Source organism: Etheostoma spectabile, chromosome 2, assembly GCF_008692095.1.
Source record: "Etheostoma spectabile isolate EspeVRDwgs_2016 chromosome 2, UIUC_Espe_1.0, whole genome shotgun sequence".
Lineage (NCBI taxonomy): Eukaryota > Metazoa > Chordata > Actinopteri > Perciformes > Percidae > Etheostoma > Etheostoma spectabile.
The window spans coordinates 9,397,711-9,422,966 of NC_045734.1; the positions used below are offsets into that span (position 1 = coordinate 9,397,711).

The window sequence follows — 25,256 nt, forward strand, 5'->3', positions numbered from 1 at the left end:
ACACACACCTACCTTAGGGTTCCAGGACTTGGACTGTCTCCTGAGCAGCTTGAGTGCGCTGGTGTATTCAGTCTGGATCCTCCTGGCTGGCACCACCAGGTCTCCATCCGACTTCGTCACCACCACCAAGTCTGCCCTCTCGATGATGCCCCTCTTGATACCCTGGACAGAGATTTTGGCATTAAACAGCGAGGCTTATTTACTTCTCGAGATACTGTAAATAAATCTCATGTCGAGACACTTAATCTGCTGAGGGATCGTTGTACAGAGTGATGGATGGATGGATGGATGGATGTAGATGGGGTTGGCTGCCAGTTTACTTGTTTATTATTTTTGATATTGTTGCTTTTTATCCATCCCTCACTACTCTCTGTTTCTAACTGATCTAAAACAGTGAAAGCATTTAAGATTATTTGTAACGATTACTCTAAAAAGTGCCTTTCACCTTTTGAAATGTAGTTTCAGGCAAACCGTGCTGTTGGGAATACTGTACTTGCAATCTGAATGACATATGTTTACTGTTTGTTAGATATGATGAATTTTTTTAATGCAATGTGTTACATTTAAGATATAATTACAATAATCAAAACAAATTCCACCTGAGCTGCTTTATGTCCCACACTAATCACCCTAATATCATCCTAATGAGTTGTGCTAATTAAGTCATTAATCTAGCTCTAATGATAAATTGATTAGCATATAGTTTTTGTCAACATACTCATCTTTACATACAAATGCGGACAGAAAAGTCAGTTTAGCGTAACAAACTACAGTTGTAAATGTATTCATGCAGGGAGGTCATTCTATTTGTAGATGAGAGAACATCTATTTTCTTCAACACGGTGAAAATCAAAAAGTGCTTTCACTTAGAATCGGTTTGCTAAAACTTTTAACTGAAAAGTTATGTGCAAATTAAACCAACAAATCTGCAACTTATATAGTGACAACAGCAGTAAAGGACAAAATTCGGTAAACTGTCATAACCCCACCAAGCAGAACCAACTTTATGCCTGCCAGATTAGACTTCAGCAAAATTCAACCTGACACATCTTTTATTCTCTTTCTTCCAGCTCCCAAAAGTTGGAACATGATCTTACACCGATGGGCTTGGTGCTGCTGCTGGGGTTTTTCACTGACCTGGAGTTCATCGCCCCCTGCTGGCGGAATCAGCAGCACAAACATGTCAACCATGTCAGCTACTGCAAACTCTGACTGCCCCACACCTGGAGACAAAAAGACAGGGTTAAGTGTCACCACTGATCAGTAATTTGACAAAATAGAAATGCTGACTCTTACTGCAAATCAGACTAACGTAAGAAAGCCAATGAGCAAGTGAAAATCCTCAATCCAAAACTAAATTCACAAGGAACCCACTATGAACACTGCATCCTGCAGTGACATTGTACGTAAAATTGATTTTGCAGTATCATGTATGAACAGAAATAACATGAAAAGCAATTCACCATTAAAGGATCTAGGTCAGGATTTGTTCAGAAGTTTAAAAATGCTTTTTAATATTCACGAGCTTCCACAAACTAGTACTGAATAATTTCAAACCTCAACACTTTGTACTGTACTGATCAAATTGTGTCTGTAGCACTAAGTATTAAAACTGAGTACTGAGAGTTACAACGAATTTAACGATTTTTGTTTAGTTTCTTAATTCTTTAATCAGATAGTTCCTGACTTTAAAACACAGTTTAATTCATTTTATACTGTATTTGATGTGGCAAAGTTTTTGTAAGGAAATGTTAGAACATTGAACATTGATGAATAAGTAAGGTTTGGCTTATTTTGTTAAACACACAAAAAGGGGTTGTGCTATTTCTGACACAAGCATCTAAACAGTTTGTTTCAATATACAGCCCTACTGAGAAATAGGGGTGGGAATTAAACGTATTGCGATATTCTGCTATGTATTGCAATGTTTACATTTTTTTTCCAACTTCTAATTATTTCCCCAAAGGAAAACAATTTCTGTTTTTTATCTAAAAACTCTACTCTGTTTGTTCATCTCACTTCAATTTTATTATTTTATTATTATTCTAGTACCAAAAAGTTAAATTCTCATGTTCAATTTCTATAAAAGAAGATCAATACTTGGCGTCTGTGTATGGATACAGTACTGCCACAGAAAACATCTTTATACTATGCTGTGTTGAATCCCCCCCTCCATTAAGAGAATGCGCTACTGTACTCAGTCGCCATTTCTCTGTTTATTAAAGAAACAATTAAACTGAAAAGACGAGTTTAATATGATGGGGGGGTTAAGGGGAAGAAATTTATAGGATGAAAATATATAATCTTTGTATTTTAAAAGGCGTATATTACAACAGGAAAAGTCAGTTAACTTGGTGAAACCAGAATTGCTTCAAAGAAATCTGTTTAATGAGGATAAAAAATATTATATTTTATAGCCTGAAAATTCACTTTTAGAACAGGGGTGGGTATCGTTTGGATTTTTACGATTCCGATGCCGAACCGGTCCTTTTAAAACAATTACAATTTCTAAGCCGATTCTTACAAAACTGAAAAATGACATCAAAGAAAGGCTCTTTTATTGTTTTTTTAAATTAAAATGATTTAAATAACAATATAGTACCCTAAATGCATAGTAAGAAAACCTAAGTCACCTAACACACTAACTACAATAAGTTAACAATAAATAACAGTTACACAAGTAACAACAAAGTAAATGTTGAGTTGGTATGCTAACCAGGGCCCAGAGGGAAAATATGGCATGTTAAAAATAGCCTATATTTACAGTAGCTAGCTAACATTAGACTACAGAGAAAGTGTGATATTTTTACGTCTGTTTCGGAGTGACAGAGGGAAAATATTTTAGTCAACACATTAAGTGGAACTGAAATGAGGAACCGAAATTTGCGTTTCAATCCGGTCCAATTCCAGTAGTTCCATAGTGGTACCGGGTTTTGGTACCCAACCCTATTTGAGATACACGTAGAAACACAGCGTCTTACCTACAGTCTCTACAAGGACAACGTCATATCCCGCTCCCTCACAGAGAACAATGGCCTCATTAGTTGTCCTGGTCACTCCACCAAGTGTTCCTGAGGCCGGAGACGGCCTGATAAAAGCCTTCATGTCCCTGGAGAGTTCAGTCATACGCGTCTTATCACCCATCAAAGAGCCTGCAACGAGAGGGATGAGTCTGGTTGAAGCATGACTTTGACAGCCATACATAGTTTAACCGTGCTTGCTGTTGATTCTACAAATACTATAGTTTTAGCCTAATTAATACATCAAAACATATACAAACATAGTCACACAACTAAAATCTATTGTGCATTGTAAAGCACCCGATAACAGCGCTTCATCAGTTTCACATGATGTTTACCTCCTGTAGTGCAGGAGGACGGGTCAACAGCCAGCACTGAAACCTTATGTCCACGTCCTGTCAACATCTTCCCCACCACCTCAATGAAGGACGATTTCCCTGCTCCTGGAGGACCAGAAAGACCTGAAAAATCAACAAAGCAATCAAATCAGCAACGAATGGCCCCAAATACAGATTTCTCTGACTTTATATAACTTTAAAACGGGCTTCAATAAAAAAATTGTAGCAGTGTAAATCTCAGCCCCACAGGTTTTAAACTGGCGACTGAACTGATGAATCTAATTATCATTGGCATGACAAGATGAAGAGAGCATCTGCATGTGAAATGCATGTGTGGTGAACTGCACTCACATGTCACCAAGATTCAAGCCTGTGTATATAAAAACTAGAAAACTACCAATTTTAAAACTTCAAACCTCAAAAATAGTCAACAGTTTAAATCAATTCACTTTTAGATTTTTAATTTAGAAACTATAGCGCAATGTTTTTCTTCCAAATGCAATGATGAAGCATTTTGAGTTTGCTTCAGAAGTAGGCATACAATAAGTCAATACTTTTGTATACTTATCCAGGAGATTCCCGTGTTTCTGTGTTGAGGAACATGAGGAACACTGTATTTTGAGAAGAAAACTTTGAAATGGAAATTTACAGTGAGAAAAAATCCATTCAACTCCCCCAGCCTCACAACCCTAGATCATGGGTTGTGCATTTCTGTGGCCCTGTCTTGTGTCTTGTAAATCTTTTCTCAATAAGTTAAATTAATTTGAGCTCATATTGTGCTCACAGGTACCCCGGAAAGCCAGAGTTCTCGCGAGAGCACAATTTGAATTTGATCAGCAAGTAACTTAGGCATTGAGTAACGCTGCTCATTAACTATGCCCTTACAGACGAAATGCACCAATCACATCGGTGTATCTGATATAGGCGGGCCAGAGACAAAATAAACAGATGGCGACAGTTTAATCCACCAGTTAGCTCCACTGGTAGCTAAGTGTATGGGGCTCTGGATACGTCACCCGGTGTGTTGTTGTGATTGGTCGTAGTGTTATAGTGTTAATTGTGTGCAGAGAGATTTTCAATTGCACGCTTGGAGCTGCCCCTCAAGATGGGCAACTTTCATTAATCAATGCCAGACCCGTACTCTTTTGGATTCTGGATTTCCAGGCTAGCTAACAGGTGCACAATTATAAATAATGTTGTGTTTAATCAAACTACCACAAACTAACTGACACACAGCAGAGTGTGTTTTTTCTTTACTTGCAAGGAACTTTAAGGAGGCATGGCATACGTACATACGTTAGTGGCCACTTTTTTAGTACACCTGTAAAAATGTAATCCAATTAAACTGCTCAGTCATAAACTCTACCTTTACAAAGCCAATACTGTTCAGTTTTGAATGACACTGCTAGAGAGGTTTCAATTAACTACAGTATATGTAGTAAGGTTGTACTTTGCAGTAGTGTTGAACTGGACTGGATTATACTGAAAGGTGTTGCTAATGTTCTAATGCATGGACTTACATAAAGTAAATTGTATAGGTGTACCAAACGAAGTGGCCAAGAGCTGTATAGTGCACAGGAGGTACTTTCCTTGCAGCTTACTGTAAGCACGCATCCCGTTTTTCATAGAAGACACAGTTTCACTTTACTTGGTGTTGTCTTCACACATGATTAACCGGAGGCAAAACACTAGCCACTCAAACACGGGCCACACACCTACTCTGAAGGCTACTGGCTTTCCTCCATTGCGAGTCTCCTGCTCCCTCCTGTAGGCCAGCACCCTCTGCAGCAGCACCTGGGCCAGTTCTTTTTTCCTGGGATGCTGGGTCTCCACCAAAGTGATGGACTCAGCCAGAGACGCCCGCTGTCCCCCAATCAGCCCTTCGTACAGTTTGTCCAACAGCCTCTGCTCAGGCCCACTCAGGTCCTGGATGTGCTGCCTGAGGGCTGTGCTCACACTCCTCCTGTGCTGGCAGCAACGAGCCGGGAAGGTGCCCTGGGAACAGGCGTGCGAACCAGTCAAGACCCCATGGTGGAGGCAGCAGAAAGTCCGGGTGACTGAGGGGACAGTGAATGAGGAGGGAAGGGAGATGTGGCGGAGAAGGGAGAAGCCAAACCGTCGCATTTTATGGTAAATGTGGGGCATCTAGCTAGGAGAAAGAAGGTGAGTCAGTGGTGACTAACTTTTTCGATGACCTTTGCGGTATCTCATCCTGAAACATGTACCGTTTGCCCGTCCTGAGAGTGAAAATGCAGTTGTCACAAACATAGGTAATGAAACATAACACAAATTGTTTAAAATGAGAATTCACGCTGACCTCGTAACAGCTGCATGGAGGTGTTCAACGGTTGTTGTTTAATTCATCCTTTTCCTGTTTCCGGTGACGTACCACACGTCGATTCTTTTTTTTTTTTTTTTTTTTTTTTTTTTTTTTTTTTTTTTTTTTTTTTCAATAAAAATATCTTTAAAATCTACGATATCTACTAAATGTATTGAGACAGCATTTGTTAAAAAATATATATATATATATATATACATTATGTGAACGTTAAAAGTCGTTTGCAAAAAGTCTAATGATGACAGTAGACAACTGTAGCCAGCAGGTGGGAGCAAAGGTTCATTTTCACATCTCATCTGAATTGACAGGCTGTTTTTTCTCCATAAATCCATCAAACTTGACAACATGTGCCAAAATTATGATTCCCAGATTTTTAATTATACCTTGTTTGCTGGTATTACTGCTAATTCATTCTTTATTTATACTACAAAGTTCATTTTTTGTGAGCTGCAGAGTATTTTGGACAATCTCTTGACAGTAATAATGTACAGCTTGCATTTCTTGCTTTTTGAATTCATAACCACAAACACTTGTCTATCAGTATCATCTCGTTGGTAGAAATATTAAATCATTAAAAGTTTTTTATTAAATTCTTTTTTTTAAATAGGACTGGTAGAGGCTACTGCAAGGATCATAAGGGATCATTTGTTGAGCTCTTTTTAGTTGGCACACACACTCTCTCTTGGACTCACAAAGTACATTGCAGACATTGAAATAGTAAGAAAATAGTGGGCCTTCATTTTTGTAAAAGAATGGAAATATGAGTTTTAATTTGACATGGAATACTGAAAATAAATAAAACTATAAAATGTAGCTGTTTACGCAATCAAAATGCACAAAATCTGAATCTATGAAAATGCATTTTATAGGACTATACTGCAAGAAAAATCTGTATGACATGTGGTTTTCAGACAACAGTTTGAAATTCAATTAGGGAGACACCTTGGGTGGATTATCAGTCATCACAGGGCTGTAATATGCAGCGTAGATACTCCAACACTTTAAGTCTCGTTCAGTCTCTAGTCCACCGAGTGTCTGTCTGTGGAATTTGTGAGAAACATGCAAACTCTTGGGAGGCAACAGTACTAACCACTGTGCAACCATGCCACCCACGTCATGTACAGTCAAACAGAACTCCTGCACGCACAACACACACACAAATTTGAGTCAGTGATTCCCATATTGTTGTAACTGTTCCAGTACTGTCACAATGTGCCCCATAAAACAAAAGAGAACACATTATTTCATACATTTTCCTGCGATTTCCTGGAAAATGCAATTACGCTTAACATTAGTGCAGTTGGCTTTCAGATGCACTTGTAATTGTTGTGCCTCCCTAATTGAAGGTCTACGTCCAGACACACACACACACACACACACACACAGTGGTTTATATTTTTGAAAGTCCCTGACAATAACAAGATGCATATTTTCTTAGCATGGGTGGCCTGTAATTAAACCGACAGGCACACAAAAACACAGATACACACACAGGCATACACATGCCCTGACACAATGTTCATAAAAGAGACAGCAATATTGCAAAGTAATGAAACAAATTTATTGAATCTTCCAGTAGAGGCTTGATATTCATGGAATAAAACTGCTTTTCTGGGAGTTTTACTGAGCAAAACCACAAAGGATAAAACAAAAAACAAAGAGGCAATGTGTGAAAGTGCAGACAAACAAAAAACAGAAAACATGTTCAAAAAATACAAAAAGAATGTAAAGAGTACTTCAGTTTAATAGCAAAGAGGATCGCTCAAAGCATAAAAGAATTGAATGGCAAAATCTGCATTTTATAAAAAAAAAACTGATACCCTTTTCTCAGTCGACAATTAAAATTTGAATGCTCAACATTTTCCCATATCAGTCTTAACAAGTTTTGTAACAAGAGAATGAAGCACAGTCACTGAAATATTGATGTCCTTAATGTGACTCATATTTGATACATTAGATTTGTCTGCAGAGTATACAGCAAGGGACAAACTACACTCTGCTTCATGTGGTGTTCAGCTACCAGTCTTAAATGTGTAACGCTACACTAACCAAACTATGCTTTGCAAAACCAGACTGCACAGCACATATTCTAATAGTGAATATGTCTAAACACTATTCTTTTCTTTTTAATCCATTTGAAACATGAGTGTAACACAAGATGAGCAACATTTAAACAAGTATTTTTTCTCAATAGTCTGAAATTCCCTTTTAGTGCAATGCCCCACACTAAACCCCACTCTAAACTCTCAAACTCCCCATAATTTTGCCCTTTTATTAGCATATTAGTTTTCATAATCTGTTAGATGGGATTTTATTTTTCTAAGAACTTTGTACTGCTTTAATTAATTAGCCCTCAAAAAGAACATTTGGAGGAAACAACGTACTTGCTGAAGTATCTGGAGATGATTTGCATGATGACATTTTTCAGTCATAATGGTCAACCTCCAAGTTCCTGCTAACTTTTTACATGCTGTAAGTACATTTCATGCCAACCTCATTGCAGTCAGGCAGTAGACAGCAGCCGTCTGCAATTTTGGTGACCTGGAATGTCCCGTAATTATTTTTACTACACACATATATATCTGGATTTCAGAGGGAATATTTAGATGAAAACTAGTTGTGAATCAGAATAATAGAACAATGAAAAAGAATCCTTGTTGGAGCAAGATCAGGGAGGATTCTTGCGTCATGATGAGTGTGATGGTCTAATTATTACAGTTGGTCACAAAGATCAAGTATCTTCCAGTTCACGCTCACTTTACTTACTCCTCTCCCAGACTGTAAATGTGCCCCATTCAGACATCCTTCAAGTAGAGAACAAACCCATTTAACAACCTGCCCAGCCCTACTGGTCCTAGATTAGTTTGTGTTTCAGACAAAACCTCACTTATCTGAAAAGGCAGACTGGCTGAACCACAAGCCAATCCATGACCCTATTCTTGCTACTTAGACCAAAATGCTGGGGTATGGACAGCTATGGGGCTGAGGACAGTGAAACTTATGAGACGGAGGATATAGGGTTGTGAGGGGAACCCATCTGGGTTAGCACCTTATCCAACCACTGCAAGGGACCATGCAGGTGAATCTCAATCCAGCAGGGTGTGCTGGTTACATCCTGGCGGTGGTACTCTGCTCCCCAGCCCTGTAACACATGAAAACACATAGTTTAGAATGTTGCCACATGTTGTATTATACAAGTTGTATACAAGTTGTACATGTTTCTAACGTTTAAAGTCCAAACTCTATTTTGACTGTCCAGCGTTGATGTTAAGTTCTGCTTGAGTCCATGTTAAGATTGTACTTTGTTTCATAATGTCCCCTGTTAACATTCAAATGTATACCCAATTCTGAAAAAAAATTAGAAAATCTGATGGGTTCAATTGTGTTTCTATAGATTTTCATTGAAAAGGTGCATCAAGTAATATAAAATAGGGAAAGTGAGGAGAAACCACAAATTAATTACTTCTTACTGTAGTAGGGTTGGGTATCGTTTGGGATTCTCCGATACCGGTTCTAAAACCATACTTTTAAATCAGCGCCGGGGCCTATAAAGTGTGTGAACCGATACTCAAAAAAAAAGGAAGGTCAAAACCACAGTTGGCAACATTAAGGAACAACTTGTTTATTCCTAAGGCCATACCGTCAAATTTTAATTATGTATTTAAAATAACAATAACTTATTTCACCAATCAATTGCTGTTAAACAACAAAAAGAAGAACCACTAGATGGCAGAAAGGTACTTTACAACAACAGCTCGACTTTCTCAAGGTACGCCTGAATGCGCCATGAGCTTGCAAGGTGCAATTGAACGCACCCTACAACTCTGACTTTGGCAGTGGCCATGGTGGCTCAAAGTGCAGCTAGTCTACTTTGTGTCTTTAGCTGCAGACTGTTATACATCCCGGTGTTGGACTTCTTTCTAGTGTAATAAAGCCACACGTTAGACCGTTTTGCATTTTAACCATGTTCACAAGTGTAATGTTAACTAGCGTCATGTGCACTGATGCTTCTGTTGCCTGTAATGTTCATTTTGGAGCAGATGTTATTCAACATTCAAATTGTTTTTGTTTTTTAAATCCAATGTTTACCAAAAGGTGGAGTCTGAGATTCTAACTCAGAACACCTTTTGTTAAATTCAGCAAATATCTCCTCACAATCTGCTACTGTCCCTTCAGTGAGTTAGCTTTAAAAAATACGCAGTGTTTATACACAGTCCTGTATCTGTTAATGCAAAACGGACCAAACCACACAACACTTTTTTGTATGTGCTCTTGCACAGGACAGGGGAAAGGCCACGGATCCATAAAGGAAAAGGCAGTGGGAGGGAGAGGGACGGTTAGTCTGCCCCATGCTAAAGTTCTGACAGGAGGGATGGGTGTTGAGTTCAAATATCAACAATCTTTCTCCAGAATTGCAGACCCCACCTTTAAATAAACTTATTTATGAACAAAACGCAGGAACACTGAGATGTCATAAAAATTAAAAACAAACAATGGGCACACTGATATTACGCATTAACAGTGACTCAACTGAAAAACTTGATCAAGTCAGTTCATACTAAATATAAGAAGACAATCCCAAAATGTAACATTGCTGAATCTGAGCCGCATACTTTAACAAAGCTCATGCGGATGGTGCACATCTTGGTGAGCTCATAAACAGCCTCGAAGCCATGGTTGACGGACTGGGCCAGCAGCTCAGCAAACTCCTGGTTGTTGAAGATTTTCAGGCTGCAGCCGCTGGGAATCTTACAGACAGTTGTTGGATGGAAACCGTGGTGGAAGTTACAGTTACGACTCTGGACGAAGATACTGCTATCACTCAGACATTCTGCATACACCTCCCCACCAACATAATACAGATGGACACCTGTGAGGAAGCAGGAGAGAATAAAGTGTTGGTCACCTGGAGAAGCACTGCTGTTTCATCAGCAAATACAATGGCCCAAAACCTCAGTGTGATCATCTTGAAATCAATACACTAAAATGGTTACTCAATTTGTTGTTATTGTTCATAATAACAACATGAATTGATTTAGTCTCATCTGCTGACAGTCAGTGTATTGCATTAATTGACAGGCTTTCCATACTGCACCTTTGCCGATGTGCCGCCTGGTGTTTTCAATGGTGGAGTTGCGGTTGACGTTGGAGAGCAGGCCGAGGCAAAATCGGTTGCGGTTGTTGGAGGGATCTGTGAAGCCATCAACAAGCACGCTGGTGGAGGACGCCTGGAACGCCTCTCCAACACGATTGTTGAGCTCATAGTAAACAATAGAGCACCAGTGCTTGGGTTCCTCATAGGCCACGGGCTGCACATCTGCGCAGGAAACACATTAACAGTCACAGGAGTGAGCTGAGTACACTGTACACGCAGACACATTTAATGCACATTTAAGACTCCTCTGAGCAGACTTCTGTGCAGACAATCTGGAAGGAGCCACTGATGCTACAGAGGCTCAGCTGTAAATCTTACTCATCCGCACAATTATTTCTTGCAAATTGTTCCCCATAGCCCATAACAGTGATTTGAATAAATATATAGGACCCACTGGCTACATTTGTGTACATTTATGCTGATCAAAATCAATGCAGATGCATTCTAAAGTATGCCCACTGTCTGAGGTCTGTGTGTCAGCCTTTATTGAGCAGAAAAACAGTCAATAGAAGGTGCCTGGCCATTCCCTCTGAGCCAGTGCCAGCTGGCCTCACCCACTCTGAGGGAGACGAATACATCATGTTTATCTAAGCACATACTTCTCCCAAACTTCCTCTGTAGCGTGGCACTGACTAGCAGGTGTGTTTTGTCTGTCCCCTTCCCAGAGCTGTTTTACAATAGAAACCAGCTCCCCTGTACAGGATGCAGCTTGTGGAAAAGTACTAAAAAACTCCCTAAACTCACACTTCCAGCAAACATTACAACAGCTTTTCTCGCTACTGCTGTCACCATGTGTGGGCAGACGTTTTGGGCCTTGGATGCATGATCATAAAAAAGTACAAATATTTTTATGGTCAGGTGTGTAAAACTAAAGTTCAGACCAATGTTATTCCAGTTACTCCAATATGAGGCGAGAATATTTCAACTGCCAACACACCTGCATGATTTGTTTATGTACAAATGTAAAATTTAACCATTAAAGACAACATTTGGTTTATTAAAACTTCTAGTTCCGTTTCGGTTGTGATATCATCATTACCAAAGTAATTCCTGAGATTTGAGAATGTGGCGACATTGTTACAATCAAGTTTGATGGGGCAAGAAACAGGAACAAGTAAGTCAGTCAGACAGGTTGTAAACAAGGGATAAAAACATGAATTAATAGATATGGGGTTGTGAAATTATTACCAGTTTATGATATGAGAAAAGATTAAATAATGCTAAACAAAATTGGTTGTTTTTATTACTTTTTTTCTTTTGAAATACTGAATATTTTACCTCTTAATGCCTCCAAAAAGTATCCTGAGAAGGGAAAATCACTCTTTGATTGCACAGCTTGTAACTCATAGACACTGCTTTGTGTAAAGGTGTCACAAACAAAAATCTGATATATTTGTAACAATCCCTACTTTACTTAGTGTTAACAATGTACAATAAGTAACAGTTGTTCCAGGAAGTCAGTATATAGCTGTGATGGATGATAATAATTGTACAATTCACCTTTTTTGTCTCTTCCAATTAAAGTTATCTAACCTGTGGATTTGTCTTGACTTCTAGTAATGTTTCTGCGTTCTCAGATCCCACCCATAAACTTAGCAAGTAAAATGCTTTTCATGACTAATAGAAACTATGGATGTTACCCTTTAAATCAGATGGCTCCATACATGTCCATTGTTCTGTATCGTCTAATACATTTTCATTAATGCAGGGTTCAGATGTATATCTCTAACACAATAAAGTCAAAACCACAAAAGCCAAGATAGCAGCAATTATACACCACATTTCAGATCTGAAAGTTGGAGGTAATTAGTGAATCTTATCGTTAACGAGTTTCAAGTCATTACCACCAGCAGAGATGACATAAGCCCCAGCTTTTATAGACCTCATAAAATTGCTCTGAGGCCTGGCTTAATTTGCTGAGGCTTTGAGCTTCCCAGGGGCTCGCACCCACAAACAGAGCCTCACTGTAAACTAACAGATCCTTTCCACACACTGTTAAGGTTTTATCTGTCAGGATATGGCATACCAACTCAGCGGGCTTTTTCTTTCTTTTTTGTATTTGGATTTTGCCCACAATAGAAAAAAGCTTTAAAAACAACCAGACTTCCCAGAAATCTGTGCACCTGCAGATCAAGGCGAACAGGTGCAAACATTATTATGTGGATGATATCACTGTGAACACAAGGACGGGGGTATGTGTGTGAGATTGTAACTGCCATGGTTACCTGGCCGGTTGTTACTCTCTAGAGGCAAGGGTGGAGCCAGGAGGTTGGTGTCCATTGGCTGGGGGCAATCCTGAGTCATCTGCTCCTCTGGGGGCACGTAGACGGGAGGGGGAGTCTCTGCATCAGGAAGGGCAGAGAGCAGAGAAGTGAGTTGTTGTTGTTGTTCAGTACAGACAAAAATTAAGAAAAATGGTTCAAGTTCAAGTTTATTGTCATATGCACCCTATGCAATGAGATACAATTTGAATTTTGCACTCTCTCAGCACCAGTCAATAACACAAATACCATTTAATAACTTTAAAAACATCCATAATATCCAAGCACAGTAGACATAGTGACAAATGTCCTCCTTCCTGCTGTGCCATCATTCAGTAACCTTATTACCTGGGGATAAAAACTACCCCTAAAACGTAATGTACGTGTTGGGATGCTCTGCAAACGATGCTCCACAAAGGTGGGAGAAGAGATCGGGAGAAAGGTTCACTGTTGGATCTCACCTGGCATCTGGAATGGACTGCCGGGGTCAGAGCTGGATGGTGAATGAGGAAACGTGGCGCTGCTGCTGCCGCTTCCTGGCGAGTTTGGGTAGCTGTTCACTGGCGAATTGGGGAAATTGGGGGGCATTGTGTTTGCCTGAGCAAAGGATTCTGGGAAGGTGGCATTCTGAGGCATGTGCGGCTCATTCTGTTGTAGAGGGTTGCGGAAGCGAGGCAACATTGTATGCTTGGCGTTGAACTCACTGTTCCTCGGTACCAACACAGGCGGCAGCACTGAGAAATAAAAAATTTAAATGGTCAAAACATGAAGTGCTTTGATGCATCAGAAGTTCTGCAACCAATCAATATGTGTTTTTTGCAGTGTGTTTAGATTTTTTAACTCAATTAAAATGTTGAAGGCAAACCAACCACTGATTTGATATAAAATACTTTTTTTTGCAATTTATCCACTTAGCACTATTATTTATTTATTAAGGACTTTAGATAACTTGTAGCACATTTCTGTTCTGTTCTGTTATGATGTATTGTAGGTCAATGTTGTAAATCAATGAGCAGGACTTATAGGGTTTGTATTGCGGTACTTTATTTTGCATAATTTATTCTATTTTGTTTCTTACCTGCCTCCTTAGGTCTCTTCATCTTATTGTTTGTGTTACTACTGTGATAACTGACCTATCCATACAAACAGTGATTTGATTCCATAACAAAAAAAATGTATCTTTCTGGCACTCACAATGTTTCTACATTCTGATTGCAGATGTCCCTACATTTTTCAAATGTCAGTTTCCAGCCTGTTAGTCTTAGCCAGCAGTATTTGGCCCAGACTCTCAGGCTTCTGCTCTGAAAAGACATTTTGAGGCAAGCCGTTCCAGGAATTCATCACTTGGGTAAATATCCTGGCTGCTGTGAGGGCAATTCAGGTGCAGTACATAGAAACCACAGATATATACGTTCCACTTGTGTCTCTAAATACCTGGGCAGATAAATAAAGCTGGTGCTGAAATTTTCGACAGGGCCCGCGCTGCTGTCAGTGTTTCTGCAGGTAGCCCAATGCATTATTGTAGCAGTTTATTTCAAAGATTATATGTGGAGCAAGTTTTTGGTTGAATAGTGAAGGGAGATTGACAGGATGTGTGTGAAGGCGGGCAGTGTTAGGGGAGAAGGGGAGGGGTCCGCGTGGACAGACAGGTGCTGTGGGGTTTAATCACCTTAGCCCTCCATCTTCCACCCGCTGCTAAAACAAAAAGTGTGCAAGGCAGGCAACAACTCTTTCCTCCAATTGTGTGTGGGTGACTGGCTTCCTGTTCCAGCTATCCTCAGAGAGACTGTGTGTGTGTGTGAGAGAGAGTGGGTGGGTGTGTATCCTGGTTTTTGTAACACGCCTGTGTGACTGTGTGTGTCAAATGTGTGCACAAATGTTTTTAAAAAGCCAGCAGCACAGAGCATGCCTAAAACAAAGCCCTCATTCTCCCACAAGATGGAATTTCCTGCTCCACACACATGAACTAACAGACAGACAGACAGACAGACAGACAGACAGACAGACACACACACACACACACACACACACACACACACACACACACACACACACACACACACACACTCTTGGCCTTTTACACACTTAGCACCCTGCACACAGCTGTTTCTATCTTGTCAGCTGACCCTTATTTTCTGTTCAGTAAGAGGCCAAGTAGCACTACCTTTGTAGTGAAGGCCCCAAGGCTCTGGAATTGTTTTAATGGGAGAGCTCATCCTAATTTTATTTGAATTAGATTTTTACTTACATATGGTCTTCTTATTTTTTATATTTTATATGATTGGAGTTAGTGTTGTCTGTTTTATTATACTCTGATCTATTGAATTCAGTTTTTATATAATTGTAATTGGATGACTTTAATTTAATTTGATGTGTAAAGTGTGAACTTGGGTTTAAGCAAAATCTCATGATCCTGGATTTAATGTCCTCTTCAAATATTTTGCATATCAGTCTTTTAAATAAAAAGTGTGGGATGGTTTTTCTTATCATTTTGAACAGATAAAAAGACTTTCAGAAAAAAGGTAGGCAATGCAGTGGAAAAATTATACTGTGTCAGCAACTGTGATGCAACGGTCCAGCTTTACCTCAACTCAGAATAGAGCTGGGCAATATATCGATATTATATCGATATCATAATCTGAGACTAGATATCGACTTGCTCGACAATTTTGGATATCGTAATATGGCATAAGAGTTTTTTCCTGGTTATAAAGGCTGCATTACAGTAAAGTGATGTAATTTTCTGAACTTACCAGACTGTTGTAACTGTTATGTTATTTGCCTTTACCCACTTAGTCATTATATCCACATTACTGATTATTTATCAAAAATTGTGTAAATATTTTGTGAAAGCATCAATAGTCAACACTGCAATATCGTTGCAGTATCGATATTGAGATACTTGGTCAAAAATATCGTGATATTTGATTTTCTCCATATTGCCCAGCCCTAACTCAGAGTATCTGCCATTGCTCTCTTTCTCCCAGATTTGCGTGAAACTCATAGGAATCATTCTTATGTAAGGTAACACAAGGAATGCCGCGACTAAATGAATGTAACTGATTGTGGTTTGATAAAAACACTGACAATGTGGGTCCGTCACATAGTTCACTTAACAAGGTCAGTACTGGCCCTGATAGGATCGGTGCATCCCTAATTATTTTAGGATCATATCACTCACCTGGACTGTCCACTCGTTTGTAGTGGTAGGGGTTGATACACACATCCTTCTGTTTAGAGCCAAAGGGGTACTCGCAGCACTCCAGGGCCTTCAGCTCGTGGTGGGACTGCAGGTCGGGCCAGCGCCACACCCGACAATAAATGACATGGGGCAGACCTTTCCTATGGGACACCTGCAGCCGTCCATCCAGCGAGCGGGGGATTGTCACACAGTTACTGGGCTGACCTGGGCAGCTGAGGGCCCTCTCCAGCTCCTCCATGGCTCCCTTCTTCTTTTTCAGTTTCTTTACCAGAGCATCCACAGCCTTTTCTGCCCATTTCTCTTCTTCGTCTCCCTGCTTCCAACCCAGCAGCCGTTTGACCGCCGGGCTGGTGAAGGAGAAGAGCGAGGTGACGTTCATGTTGGACAAGCCGCCCTCCTCCCCTCTCCTTTCTGTCCAAAAAAAGTGTGAGCAGCGATGGTGGACAGTTCAGCCTTAGAAGAGACAGGGTAAAACGTGTGTTTGTCCTTTTGGAGTTTCAGATAATCCTAAGCTTCCAAGACGTACGATCAGGTCCCCTCGACAGTCACTTACTAGAAGAAAAGAAGAGGTAGTTTAGCATATATCAGTAAAAATTAAGAGATTGCAAACACACTTCTGCAGATCAGTCATGCTTGCTGTGTCCTTTCTCTACCAATATTGTAGAAACTATGGTACACATTAACGTCTCCCCCTTTTGCCTCACTAGCAGCACTGGCGTCCCACCAGAGGAGTGCCAGAACCTTTGATAAGGCGATGATGTCACCACTAAAGCTGTTATGGTCATGTCTGTCATAGCTTCTGGGAAACTGGCAGAGTCATGACAGACACCCTCCTCTGAACATCAGCTCCAACCAGGCATTCTCTGGATAGCTTCCTGTCCGTTTTGCTTGTCCCATACAGTCACTAATGTCATTTACAGTAAAGGACTTAAAATACAGTATGTAGCCTACACAATCTGTAGGAATTTGGCCTGCAGGTTTAACACCCGATTAAAAGTTTACAGACCTGTATACTCTTTCACAGGTTAAATCTGCTACCCTGTCCATTTCTTTAACATCTATTAAACACAATAGCTATATGGCAGCTCAAAATGTTTGGCCTATAAGTCATCGGTAAATAGTGAAAGTTTCCCAAAGCCCAAATGAATGTCTTAAAATTGAAGTTTTCCTTTTGTCTGAACATCAGTACAAAACATTCATTGTCTGACTAATTGACAGCTTTAGCTGCAAGTTATGATCATGTTCATTGTCAATTAATCAATTCTCAAATAAATTATTAAAATAATAATAATAATAATAAAACACTTTCCTATGGCTAGATTTCCAATGATACACTGTAAAACAGACAAAGAGAGACTAATCATTTAATCAACTAATTGTTTCAATACTGCACCAAACAACACCAAATGTATAGTTTTTGTAAGAAGTCATGATTAGGCGAACCCATAGATTTACTTGACATGAATACAATTCAAAGATTTTTAAAATCCTCTACGATGCTATCACAAACCCAACTTTGTAGCAGATAGAGCAAAACAAGTGTTTGCTTGACGACTCTGCAGATATGTGAAATATGAAAAGGTCTTTCAGACGGAGACTTTAAATGAGTAGCCTGCTGAGGCAAATGTTCTATAAAGCTTTAAAACCACCAACAGACAAACACTGGTTTTGGGCAGGAATCTGGCAATGTGCAGGACAATAAAAAGGAAGTGCATGTGGACCCCAGGATAAATGTGCCCATTCACTGGGGTCCCACAGGACCAATTCAGTAGCCAGGACATGCACACATTCTAGCTTTTAAAACGGAAAACAAGAGCACATTGAGCTCTCCCGGTTCCACCTTCTTGTTAAGTTTTTTTTTTTTTCTGAATGCAATTAGGGAAGATAAAAACACAGTTATGGTTGAGGTTTGGCTTTGCACAAATGTTCAGATGCTATCCTACAATCAAATAACAGCTTGTCAGAAATCCACCACCTTTTATCCGCACTGAGTCATGGGTGAGGATGCATCACTCCCTACAGTAAAGCCTGCAGTATATTAGATTTCCTACGAGCAGGAACAAATACATCATTAAGACTGCTCTGTAGTTATTCTTGGCCTTTCAGATTATGGGATAAATAGCCATTTCTATCTTTGTCAGCTACTGCATGTGTAGGCTACATCTTACTGACAAACAGGCAGGGAAGTTTGATGAGAACAGGTGCTGTTTACAACGTGTGTGTGTGTGTGTGTGTGTGTGTGTTTGTGTGTAGTGTGTGTTGTGGGGGCCCTGGACTCTTACTATTGCTAACCACACTGACAGGAAAGCAACAAGCGGTACCTATACTTAGCTTATCCACCCGAATCACATTGGCTTATCAGTGTGTGTGTGTGTGTGTGTGTGTGTGTGTGTGTGTGTGTGTGTGTGTGTGTGTGTGTGTGTGTGTGTGTGTTTGTGTGTGTGAGACAGAGAGACAGATCAAGTGACAACATATCTCAACACTGATATCACTTGTGCCTCAAGACCCCACTATGATATCACAAACTACTAGCATCCTAAGAGAACCGATTTTAACCATCACAGAGACCGGAAGTAATAATAAATATGTCTTCATTTCTGTCATCGCCCAAACAGCCATGACATCACTTCCTCTTGCTGAGAACTGCAGGTTTTTCCACAGGTGCAGGGTGGGAGAGAAAAAGACAGTTTCCTAAACTGGCCACCCCTGACTTTCATCTTCCTTTCTCGATTTTTTCCCGGTTTCCTTTGCTGTGAAACTGTTAAGAGTGGAGGAGGATGGATCACAAATATTATGGGCGTGGCCTCTGTTCCCGCCTGTTTAGGCATTGAAGTAGCTTTATTGCAGTAATGTTGCCTCACATTTCAGAGACATAAAACTATTTTCGTAATTAGGGTTGGGTATCCTTTGTAATATTTTGATACTAAGGGCGACACAATGCCTGACTGTGGTACCAAGACCACTTATTTTTAAACCTTCTTTTGATACCTAATTTTGAGGAATATAGACATGTTGTCTACAAATGTTGAATGTTCTCTAAACACAAGCAGCCGTACAAGAAATTTGTCTGAACAAACTGACTAAAATCATTCCGTCAAAAAATACGCAAATTAAAATTAGCCACTAATCAAACAGCTAACGATTAATTTACATATTGTTTGTCTAAACAACATCACAAAATAATGAAAAATGCCCATCACAAGTTCTTAGAACCCAAACTAACATTCAAATTGCTTGACATTTTCAAAAACCAAAAGATTTGAGGAGTTAAAACCATCCAATGTTTTACCTTTTTGCTTGAAAAAGGACTTGAACGATTCATTGATTTTCTTTGGATTTATGAATTATTTCTACGCAAGGTTACAAATCTGATCAAACATTTAATTCCAGCTTTTGATATGTGACAAGAATGCACAAATTTCATTAAGTGGCAAGAAAGTATGGTATGGAGGTTCAATACCCAACTGTAATCAGAACTGTCAAGGGTATGGCCTCTGCTCGCACCCTTGTTCTGCCATTGAAATTTGGGGATTTTTGTGCTGGTGTCTCATTCAACATTTACCGTATAACCATTCTCATTATTGTTAGTATAATATAATTTAAATATGTTCAAAAACTGATGTATTGCACTACATTGTGACCTTGTCATTGTCTGACTCAACACAAGATAGACAAGACGTACATGAATGTGAATGTGGAGAAGAACAAAACAACATAAAGTTCAAAAGGCAATAACTGCAAAATCATCTTTGTACGGTCATTGGCGAGACATACAAGGAGTCTTTTTTAGCCACTTCCAGCCACAAAGCTGCTTTGATGGCCTCTCAGTAACAGCCAGCGCTATCAGCACAAGTTCAGGGCTAGCTGCAGAAAAACAACATTTAATCCATTTCAGATGGACCATTCCAGAAAGTTCTGTACTGTAACATCTGGAGCAGGTTTCATAATCCTCTGCTGTCATTCTGCTGCAGCTGGAGACCATATCTCTTGGATATTTCCAACCCTGACAGTTAGAAATATCAGACTGCTGGCTGGACCGCATGCTTATTTAAAGGGTCTGATATGGCTTTGTGTTGGTTCTTAGGACAATGCTAGTTTAGAGTTGTCTGTGAGACAGTCAAAATATAAAGGCGCCATTGTGCCTCTCTGTTCCTATACCTATGTATAGACTAGGATATTCGCATGACATAAACAGGCTTTTTCTGCACCAACTTTCCAAATGACTCTCTGAAAACTTCACTTTAAATAGACTTGGTGTTCACGTGCAAGCAGTTTTGTAGCTGGTCTGTCAACATTCAAAAATGAGTGTTGGATCTAATCCAAATACAAAATAAAATAATAACCATACTGAAATGCCATTTTGTGTTACTTCCTCCTTTATGATTTAAAAGATAAAAATGTGCCAACACAGCCCAAAACACCAAAGTATTTGATTAACAATAATAAAAAACAGAGAAAAGCAGCAATGTTTGGGAGATAGATGACTTGAGCGATTAAGTGATTATCTATATTATCATTATTATTTCTCTATCAATTGACTAATCGTTTTAGCACTTATTTTCTTCCCTAAATACATGATTCAGTGTATTACTTGCATCCAATAACTATATGTAGTCGTCAATCTTTGAGCCTCATCACCCAATCAATGAAGAGACACACAGATGCCTGCAGTGGCCTTGGCCGCTACTCTCCTCCCTATAAAAGCTGAAACACACACCATCATTTACAAAACAGCTCCATAAAAACCACTCTGACATTCCCTACAGCTGAGGCCGAGCAGTGCTCTCTCGCTATTGTGTTAGCAGTAGCTTGTTATGGGCATCAGCCGTTAGCCCACAGGACAGAGTCTGAGGCTAATGGGAGCACAGAATGGGATCATGCGACACTGACAGGCGAGGGCTTTGACCCACCTGATGCGAGCTGTTAGCCACTACACTAGCTCCATGGATCATTTTGCACCGCTCCAGTGTCTGTTAATCAATTTAGGACTGGGCTGTGTAGGATGAGGAGGCAGTAATGATGCTCTCTGGACCCTCCCCAGGGACGGAGCATTATAAAGAAGCTACATTATTTATCAGCAGGGTCCTGGACGGGGCCTCCATTAGCCCCCGCTCAATGGAGTCACTGGCTATAAACAGAGGAGTGCAGGAAGAGAGAGAGTGGTAGATAAAGAGAGGTGGGGGGGTGCAGAAAGAAAAAGAGAAGACGAAAGTGAGAGTGACGGCAAAGCCACAGACGTAAGACAGAGTGATTGTTTTGGAGAAAGAGAGAGAGATGGAAAACACTCGTATATCTGGTCTCTGCACTGAGCACATCTCGATTAAGTGCCTTCACGGGTCGTTACTGAGTAAAGAGTCACACAACAGTAAGAAATATATATGCTTTTTTATAAATGCAAATCATAGCAATGCAGCAATGGATGAATGAAATGAAAGCATCTCCAGAATAGCAGCTATCGCAGAGTTCAATGTCACTTGAGTTATGAGCTATTACAAGGTTTTAAATCTTTGTAGATAATATATATACATTTATAATGTAATATATTTGGGGTTTGGACTGTTAGTCAGCTAAATAAACAATTAGAAGATGTCCTCTTGGGCGCTGGAAAACTGTGGTGAGCAAGTTTCTCTATTTTTTGACATTTTTTAGAATAAATGATTTATTCAACAAGCTAACTGCAGATTAATCAACAATGAAAATAACTGTTAGCTGGGCTGTCCCATAAGACAAAAACCTTTTATTTTCAATAAACAGAAGTCAAACTTCTTAAATATTAAAAAGTGTCTAAACAAAAGAAGCTGCACAATAACTGCCTAACTACAATGGTCTTAAATAGACAAAATTTAACTTAACCAGGAACTATGTTATCAAAGAACATGAACACAAATTCCAAATCATTTTTAATAGGATTCCTTAAAAGAGTTGTGACTAAAGTACATGCAGAGTGCAATGTGGTATCATGACTTCACGTAAACATACACGGCATTTTCCTAAAGTCAAGAGGTTGGGTTAAGAACTGGATCAGGTAAAGAAGAACAGAGTTGGGTTTAGGAAACAACAAATGTGGAAAATAAACATCCCACTCGGGACACGAAGCAGACGCCACGCGCGGGACACAATCCCCCATCTCCTCAAAGTCAAAGTCAAAGTCAGCTTTATTGTCAATTTCTTCACATGTCAAAACATACAAAGAAATCTAAATTGCGTTTCCCTCTATCCCACGGTGACAACAAGACATTTTAACCAATTTGGTCCACAGACAAACATAACATTCAAGTAAACAATATAAAAAGTAAAAATAAGAAGATATATACAATGAGGAAAATATATACTCCTGGTGAAAATCCTGGGTTTTACCTATCCTCCACCCGACCAAACAGCATCCAAACAGCGTTCATTAACATGCGAAAAAGCCAGTATGCATCTTGATAACATGCCAATTTGTATGCCTTTATTGGCATATTATCAAGACACACACTGGCTTTTTGTCACACATACGCCACTTCATGAGATCAGTCTGCAGAGTGGGACATTTTACAGTTGAAAAACAAGTCTGTTATAGCTCTAGTAGATAAACTTCCATCTTTAGAATTTCTGTAATGCAATTTCTTGCTAATTATTTGCCAACATAGCCAACATGGTAATATACAGTATTTGCAATAAATATATTGGCTAATTTATCAGCCCAACATGAGCTCAATTATACTACATCAATTGGTTCCAAAAAGGTATTGAGACTCAATAACCAGCCATAGTAGCCAGCAAATGCAGATATTTACCACAGCTACTCGTGTCTTATGAAACAGTCGAAAAGCAAAGCTTGAAATAACCACAGTCAGACATGAGGTGCTGCCCTTAGTGACTAGACATGGCTTTGACCTGGGAGGCTCCTTAAACTCGCTGGGGTCACTTTCCCCACAGCTCTGACCTAGAAAAGACATCTTGTCCTATACAAGTGAGAAAACTCTAGCAAGTCACACTTCTTCTAGCATGACATGGAAAACAAAAAAAACCTTTCCGATTGAGGACGATATTGTCCTGACTTTCAATAAGCATGATTGTTTTGTCCCAGACACACCAGTCCCACACACGACTGCAGACATAACTAGCAAACACATGGGGTTTCAAGCAGCTATCTCAACCATGCTTGGCACTCAGTGTTGTGTTAGGGTGGACACCTCACCCCAACACATGGCAGGCTGTGTGGTGCGGGCCGTACAGACATACGGGAGGGTTTTGACGTTGTTCACTACTGTTGTGACTGACTCTCTGGATACAGCTGCTAACCTATATTTACACCTTGTTGTTGAGTAGTTTTTTGCCTTTGCTATGATCATAGATAGATAGATAGATAGATAGATAGATAGATAGATAGATAGATAAATAGACATATCGTAATCTTTGACTTAGGCATCAAGAGGCAAATATAATGTTATGTTTTGTAAGTATAAAGAACAAAATGAAGCGGATGACATCATCTGACAATCACATCTGCATTGCCATTTATTAAAGAGGCTTTATCCTGATGTAAAACTAAATCAGTCATTTCAATCCCATAAAAACACCATTTGTTTAAATTGTCAAACCAAATTTAAAGCTGCATACCTTGAGAATGCAGGAACGATAAAACAATTGGAAGTAAATCACGGACAAGGACAAATTCCTGTCCTTTGGGTAATCTGATATGTCATCTTCAATAATGTCAGGAGATCTAGCCTTAGCTGCTGTGGGTCTCTCTCTCTCTCTCTCTCTCTCTCTCTCTCACTGTCCCTCCTGTCTCTCTATCTACACATACACATTTATGGACACAAATTCATAAACACATTGGCATAACTAAACACATGTCCTTTGCAGCACACTGGTGCACCAGCTGATATAGCCTCAGCAAGTTTGCACCAGCCAAAAGACAGTGAAATTATGAAAACTTTAAAAATTTCTAACCAGAGTGGTGGACTATACTGCATGTATACTTCCTTATAAACTAGTTCAGTGACATCAAAGTAATATCAGTTAACAAGTGCATGATGCAAAAAGACCACAGATCATCACATCCTGTTTAATAAACCAAAAGCCATAAACCATGGGTTTGCCACCATACCAATATATATTAGAGAGCTAAAAGATTAATTATTTATCACTTAGGATATTTGTCAAGGAAGACATGCAAAATATTCAGAGAAATGTAAGGATTTGCTGCCTGTGTCTGTGTCTCATATCATTGTAAATCATTGAAAATCTTTTAGGTTTAACAATTTGAAGACATCTTGGGACATTGTCCTTTAGAAATTGTCATGAGCATTTTTTACAATTTTCTGACATTTCATATGCCATTACATTTATTTTGCATGACACATCCTGTAGCTTAACGAACCAAATAGCCCTATACCATTGGCAGTTTCATCTTTCACCTCCTGCATAATCACTGTGCACAGTATTATGCCTTTGCATTTACTAGTGCTTCCACTAATACCAGCTAAAGAGTGATTTTACTCCAAATAATAGTGTTTAAGTGTCCAAAAGCAGAACTTTTACACCATTTCTTTTCTCTTTTTTCTGTACCATACAGTAAGCTATCCTGCATTATTACAAGATTCCAATAGCCTAGTTATTTATCAAAACACTGCTGTTTTTAACACGTAGCCATAACAATTAGCTTGCACCTTTATGAAAATGTGGCTAAATGTGCAGCTCCAGTCAGAAACTGTGAGTGAAAGAAAGAAAAAAAAAGTTTGAAGCTGCCAACTGACACACTGTTGAGTTGATAACCGTTGGAGTCTACTTCCCTACAGACAGAGCCATGCACACTACAACAGGTGAACATACGGATAAAGAAACTTTTCATTTAGCACATTGAAAAAGAAAACAAAAAGTTTACAGTACCTTTTCTTTCTCTGCTGGTCTCTCTCTCTCCCTGTGTGTGTGTGTATATGAGTGAGTGTGTG

The 25,256-nt window shown here is 39.5% G+C and overlaps 2 protein-coding genes across 5 annotated transcripts in view; both read right to left on the minus strand.

Annotated features, from left to right (window-relative positions):
* The window catches only part of mmaa (metabolism of cobalamin associated A), a 9,727-nt gene extending 3,986 nt beyond the window's left edge, over nucleotides 1–5,741 (minus strand). Inside the window, exons 1-6 of one of the 3 annotated variants that reach the window (XM_032541421.1) lie at nucleotides 5,676–5,741; nucleotides 5,074–5,503; nucleotides 3,359–3,481; nucleotides 2,982–3,152; nucleotides 1,138–1,223; nucleotides 13–162 (exon numbers count right to left, since the gene is read on the minus strand). In XM_032541421.1, coding sequence (XP_032397312.1) covers nucleotides 13–162; nucleotides 1,138–1,223; nucleotides 2,982–3,152; nucleotides 3,359–3,481; nucleotides 5,074–5,503 — 960 coding nt within the window. In that variant the 5' untranslated portion in view covers nucleotides 5,676–5,741. Of the gene's footprint in view, nucleotides 1–12; nucleotides 163–1,137; nucleotides 1,224–2,981; nucleotides 3,153–3,358; nucleotides 3,482–5,073; nucleotides 5,596–5,675 lie in introns of those variants that run through there. The other 2 variants (XM_032541427.1, XM_032541437.1) reach the window with 2 other exon arrangements.
* Nucleotides 5,742–7,236: 1,495 nt separating this feature from the next.
* On the minus strand, nucleotides 7,237–25,225 carry smad1 (SMAD family member 1). 2 transcript variants are annotated; one of them, XM_032540158.1, is made up of 8 exons: nucleotides 16,294–16,755; nucleotides 13,574–13,846; nucleotides 13,174–13,193; nucleotides 11,352–11,438; nucleotides 11,095–11,107; nucleotides 10,792–11,013; nucleotides 10,310–10,566; nucleotides 7,237–8,838 (listed from the first exon to the last, which is right to left on the minus strand). In XM_032540158.1, exons 1-8 carry the CDS (start codon nucleotides 16,691–16,693, stop codon nucleotides 8,695–8,697), a joined length of 1,416 nt encoding a protein of 471 aa, XP_032396049.1. In that variant the 5' UTR covers nucleotides 16,694–16,755; the 3' UTR covers nucleotides 7,237–8,694. The 2 variants fall into 2 exon arrangements, with proteins under 2 accessions (XP_032396049.1, XP_032396043.1); XM_032540152.1 differs by lacking the exons at nucleotides 11,095–11,107; nucleotides 11,352–11,438 and adding an exon at nucleotides 25,195–25,225 and having other exon boundaries at nucleotides 13,077–13,193; nucleotides 16,294–16,866.
* Nucleotides 25,226–25,256: the final 31 nt, after the last annotated feature.